The sequence below is a fragment of the Neolamprologus brichardi genome, chromosome 20 (genome assembly GCF_056152115.1).
Source record: "Neolamprologus brichardi isolate AB-2024 chromosome 20, ASM5615211v1, whole genome shotgun sequence".
Classification (NCBI taxonomy): domain Eukaryota; kingdom Metazoa; phylum Chordata; class Actinopteri; order Cichliformes; family Cichlidae; genus Neolamprologus; species Neolamprologus brichardi.
Genome location: NC_142123.1, coordinates 14,332,762 through 14,337,655, shown reverse-complemented (window position 1 = coordinate 14,337,655; position 4,894 = coordinate 14,332,762). Strand labels below are relative to the sequence as shown.

The window sequence follows — 4,894 nt, the reverse complement described above, 5'->3', positions numbered from 1 at the left end:
TCCTTGCTATGGAAGCGAGGAAGAGGGCTTGTTTTGAATGACATTTGATGCTATGTCAGCCTATTATATAGGGAGGCACTAGCCCCTCCTGACATGGGAGTCACTTAGCCAGCCTGTAAGGGCTGGCGTAATGGTATTTGAGCTTCTGATGAGGTCATGCAGGAGGCGTTCCCATAGTGAGACACTCACTCATGCTACTCAGAGAACCGGGGTTATATTCATAACCATAAGTTCTCACAAGTTGATTCTCAAAGTGCAAACCTTTTAAAACGTAAAAGTATTATTATGCCGCATTTTTTCTTTGTTTTTCACATTGCATTTTTTCACCACTTTTGTGCACCTTTTTCCCTCCCAGTGCAGGTGTCTATTTCCGAATGAGGGTCATAGTTATGGCTGTTTTTTTGTGCTGTTTTTTCTATTGGACATGATGGTTATCAAAAACAAACATGATAAATTTGGCAAGTGCAGGAGATACGACATGGAGGAGATTTGTCAATCAGGCTGCAGAATGCAATGCGCATTGTTGAAAGCTGTACTGTGCAATAAAAAAAATCTGCGAAAAAGCGAGGCAGTGACGGATGAACAGCGGGACCATTGTATACTGTTTATTAATAAACGATAACATATATACCTATATGACAACATGCATAAGTTAACTGCCTACATTAATTCATTGTAAACATACCTTCTGACTGGGACTCCCCTGCTGCCTCTTTGGGCTGTCCCTGGTCCTCGGGGGGGGGGATGTTCTCCACGGTCCCCACCATATTGCCGCTAGTCTCCCGCGGGATGAGGAAGGGGTCCAGAAACCCCATGATCACGAAGAACTTCCATCTCCTCCCAGATCCTGCTGCAGACCCACTCCTCTTCTCCTTGGAGTATGTGTCCCTGAGGCTCTTCCACTTTCTCCTGCAGATGTCCTCTGAATAAACACATTATCTTGTTAGCAGAAAGTTCCCTTGTAGTTGTGGAACATGGATCCTGAGTTGGGGGGTGCCTTCGTCTGGACGTGCTTCCCATCCAGAGCTCCACAGCAGAGAGGGAAGTTCCAGTGCTCCTGGAATCCCTCTGCGATGGACCGCCAGTCTCCAGTTGAAGGCACAGCCATGAAGTCATCCACTAGACCAGGGGTCAGCAACCTTTAACACCCAAAGAGCCATTTGGACCTGGTTTCCACGCAAAAGAAAACACTGGGAGCCGCAAATACTTTTTGAAATCTAAAATGAAGATAACACTGTATATATTGTTTTTTTTACATTTATGCTTTGTGTGAACAACTAAAGTAAGTAAGTAAAGTTTATTTATTAAGCGCTTTTCACAGACAGGCAGTCACAAAGCGCTGTACACAAATATTAAAATAAACAATACAATCAATAGACATTATACACAATGTAAAAGATCAAATGTACATAATGTAAAGAATATAAAATACGTAGATCAACAAAAGGCTTGAACAGAAAAGTTTTTAACTGCTTTTTAAAAGAATCCACAGAGCAGGTGTGTTGGTTATGAAATCCATGAAGTGCTACAGAGAAAATTACATTTTATTTATGTAATTAACACATTTTGATCTCTTAAAGAAATATAACAAAAGGAAAGACACCCAGCTGAACTAAAATGATCCATGTAGCAAACAAAAACTGTTGTGAGCCGCCACCCTTATATTACCTTTGGGCTTTTGGAGCCTTGACCCGACTTTTAAAAAATAACTGGGAAAAAAGCACTATGCTGCTAAAAAAGGAAAAATAGATGTTTGCAAAATTCTGCCTAAATATGTATTTTACCTGGTTAATGTGTGTGGCGGGGCGTGGTCTGCAGCGCCGCTGCAGGGGAGGCGGACGCACCTGAGCGGCACCCACAATCACGCCTCGCCGCCTTAAAGTCTGTGCTCTCTGTGCTGTTGTGTTGGTATGTGTCGGGCTGTGAGCTGCAAAGCTACACCCGGCTGTATACGTACAGCAACCGTGTGTGAAAAGTGGTCAATAAAGAGATGCTGAAAAGCATGTTCATGCAAACATCGTCGGGTCTGCCGTGATATGTTTACAATAAGACTTATGGTCCCGAACCTCTGCGCACAGCGTCTGCAAAACGGGGCTTTCATCTTTACGCAGGACTGTAAGCTTTCATCCGTGAGGCGTGACCTGTGTTTGTTTTTAACATAGTTCACGGTGGAGCTGCTGACATAATGTGGATCCGAAGATCCATAACTGGCCTACCTGGGGTCGAAAGTCTCGATAGATGCACGGCGTTTTGGCGGGTATATCGGCTTCCACGAGTGTGACGCTTATTTTGAGCGGTGAAAAAATAATATAATATAATTTTATTTTTATATGTCAATATCACAATAATCTTCCAATTTAGAACTACAAGTTAAAAAAAGAACTAAACACAAATAAAATACAATTCAGCTAAATACTTATAATTTATTTTCCCAAACCACCCGGAGCCTCAGTATAAGGACAAAAGAGCTGCATGCAGGTTGCCGACCCCTGCAATCCCAAATGGCCGTCGCTACCTGGGGGATGATCTGGCTCACCGTGGACACACCAGCTCTAAAACTGAACGTGATGGTCCTAAAGGAGTCCCCGGTGGCAAGGAACCTGGACAAAATGGTTTGAAATTAGTATTATGTGTTACTGCAGTTACAAAATACATAATTCAAATTCCAAAACACTTTTGTGATGTCAGATTTAAATTACAAAAACTTACATAAAACATTTTGTAGCCATGCTATCATTGCAAACACTGATAACAGCATAAATCGAATTAAATCAGGACTTGATGAGACCTTTTGAGTATCACTGGAAATATTATAAACAGTCGTCTCCATACCACAGTTTGCTATCAGTAAACACCGCCGGCATTCACTGTTAGCATACCACATCCATGTTAGCAGTGTATAAACGGATAGTTTAGCATATATTAGCACAGGTATCAATAAAGGGCAACCGTATTAAACACTTTTACTAACCTCAGGCAGATGGACAGGCGCTCAGCAGGTGGGATTGAGCGCCTGTAGTTGGTGTGTAGGTGGGCGATGCTGGGACTGACGTGGGACAGCAGGTCCTCAAACTGAGCGAGTGAAAGACGGTGGTATCGCTGAAAGTGGCCGTCATCCAGGCGCAGGTCCTGGAGCAAATGGTGAAACTCACCAAACTGCTCACACCTCTGCAGGACCTGATGGACCCAGGTACGGCAAGGACGTCCTTTACGCCCCTGCTCTGCTCTCCACAGTAAATATAGAAGGGAGACTCTCTCTTCAAGTGCTAGCTCGACAGCTGCCATCTTGCAAAGATACCGTCTGGCACAACTTCTTCCCACATTTCCGGTTCATGACGCGCGATTAATTCGCGTTGGACACGCGTCAAGGTGCGAATTTGCACACGTCAAGTTAGGGCCGTCTGGTGCGTTTTTGGTCGCGTCTATCGCGTTCGGTGTCAACACATGGTTAGGCTGTCTGATCGCTCTAGAGGGCAGGCTGCTGGAGCAAGGACAGATTGGCAACACTGAATGAAAAGGAAAAACGAGTCAAGTAAACACAATTAGCAGATTTCATTAAGTTTGTTTTTAAAAATTAGACTGCTTCATTTCTGCTTGTGCTGGTTCTGTGCTGGACTTTATTTTGTTACTCAAGGATAATGTGAGTTTACCACAAACAGATTAACTTGTGCCACAAAGTCTGGAAGAATAGGTCCAAATTGAAATTGTCTGACAGAAAATTAATGCAAACAAACCACAGAAAAGTGACATCATTTCTGTAAGAGCAGCACAGTTGGCAGATTGGGACACAATGACTCCTTATAGCCCTTTCTGTTTTTTGTAACACAGCTTAAGAGTTGATTACTTATTATTTTGGATGTGTGGTTTAATTTATTACTGCTTTATTGAATTTTTTTTTGTGATTTATAATATACATACTGCTGACCAAAAGTTAACTTACTGTAAACCTATATACAAGCAGCTATTACTGAATTGACCATTTTATGCTTCAAACACAGGCAGCTGTTCCAGCAAAAGCAGATGTGATGTAGAAAGGCAGTGGAGCTGCACATTGCTAATACAAGCAATGTGATCTACCTTTGTTAGATCACATTTATGAATGTACTTCTCTTTTTTTTAATAAAATGCTATAAAACCATAAAATCAGTTATAATCAAATGGAGTGAGTGGAAAGACACAACACCTTTACACATGAAGAAATATGTTTCACAACTATTGATTTTTATTCATTTGAACTTCATTAGACATAACTCATTCAGGACAGTTTACATAACACAAGTTGAACACATACAGTAGCTGGTATGTTGTCTCGGTTATCAAAGCATCTAATCCTGGAAATTTTGTGGAAGTTTTCCAGAGTCATTGATGCACGGAAAAGTTCTCTGCCGGTTTCTACATCCCATGGGGATTCTGTGAATTTCCCTTTGGACCTGAAAACTCCAGCAAGGATAAGAACCCCAAAGTAGGCCTGTAGATCAGTTTGGTCCATCTCCTTCCACCTCTCTCCAAAAACACACCTTCCTTCTAGCGGGAGGGGAAGAAAACACTATCAGCAACACCATCTAAAAAACTGTGAACACCAGTAGCGTCCAGGCAAATGTACACTATCTAAAAAAAAAAAAAAGAGTAAAAAGAACCTTTTCTTCTTTACTAAGAGTTTTCCAAAAAGTAAATATTGTATTAGTTATATTGTTTTTAAAGTAACTAAGGCCAAAGATAATTTACAAATCATCACTGCTTTCAGTTTTATTTGATTTATGTTTTCTGACCAGAGTTCAGATGTTGCTTTGTGATCTTACCTGAACTATTTTGTCTCCTAACACCTGCTGCTGCTGAACAATCTGTTCCTTGAGACTGCTGATCTCCAATTTGAGACTACTGATCTCTGATTACA

The 4,894-nt window shown here is 41.5% G+C and overlaps 1 protein-coding gene across 1 annotated transcript; it reads right to left on the bottom strand.

Moving 5' to 3' along the window:
- Window positions 1-943: 943 nt before the first annotated feature.
- LOC148096941 (uncharacterized) lies at window positions 944-3,285 on the bottom strand. Its single transcript, XM_087833559.1, has 3 exons — window positions 2,972-3,285; window positions 2,488-2,600; window positions 944-1,119 (listed from the first exon to the last, which is right to left on the bottom strand). The coding sequence occupies exons 1-3, from the start codon at window positions 3,283-3,285 to the stop codon at window positions 944-946; spliced, it is 603 nt and encodes a 200-aa protein (XP_087689685.1).
- Between the last annotated feature and the right edge of the window lie 1,609 nt (window positions 3,286-4,894).

Bases quoted from the DNA above. Each gene is read 5' to 3' on its own strand.
- LOC148096941 (XM_087833559.1), bottom strand. From the start codon at position 3,285: ATGGCAGCTGTCGAGCTAGCACTTGAAGAGAGAGTCTCCCTTCTATAT. The intron at 2,601-2,971 runs GTTAGTAAAAGT...CATTTTGTCCAG, and splicing joins CGCCTGTCCATCTGCCTGAG to GTTCCTTGCCACCGGGGACT. The intron at 1,120-2,487 runs GTCGGCAACCTG...CCCCTGGTCTAG, and splicing joins GGCCATTTGGGATTGCAGGG to TGGATGACTTCATGGCTGTG.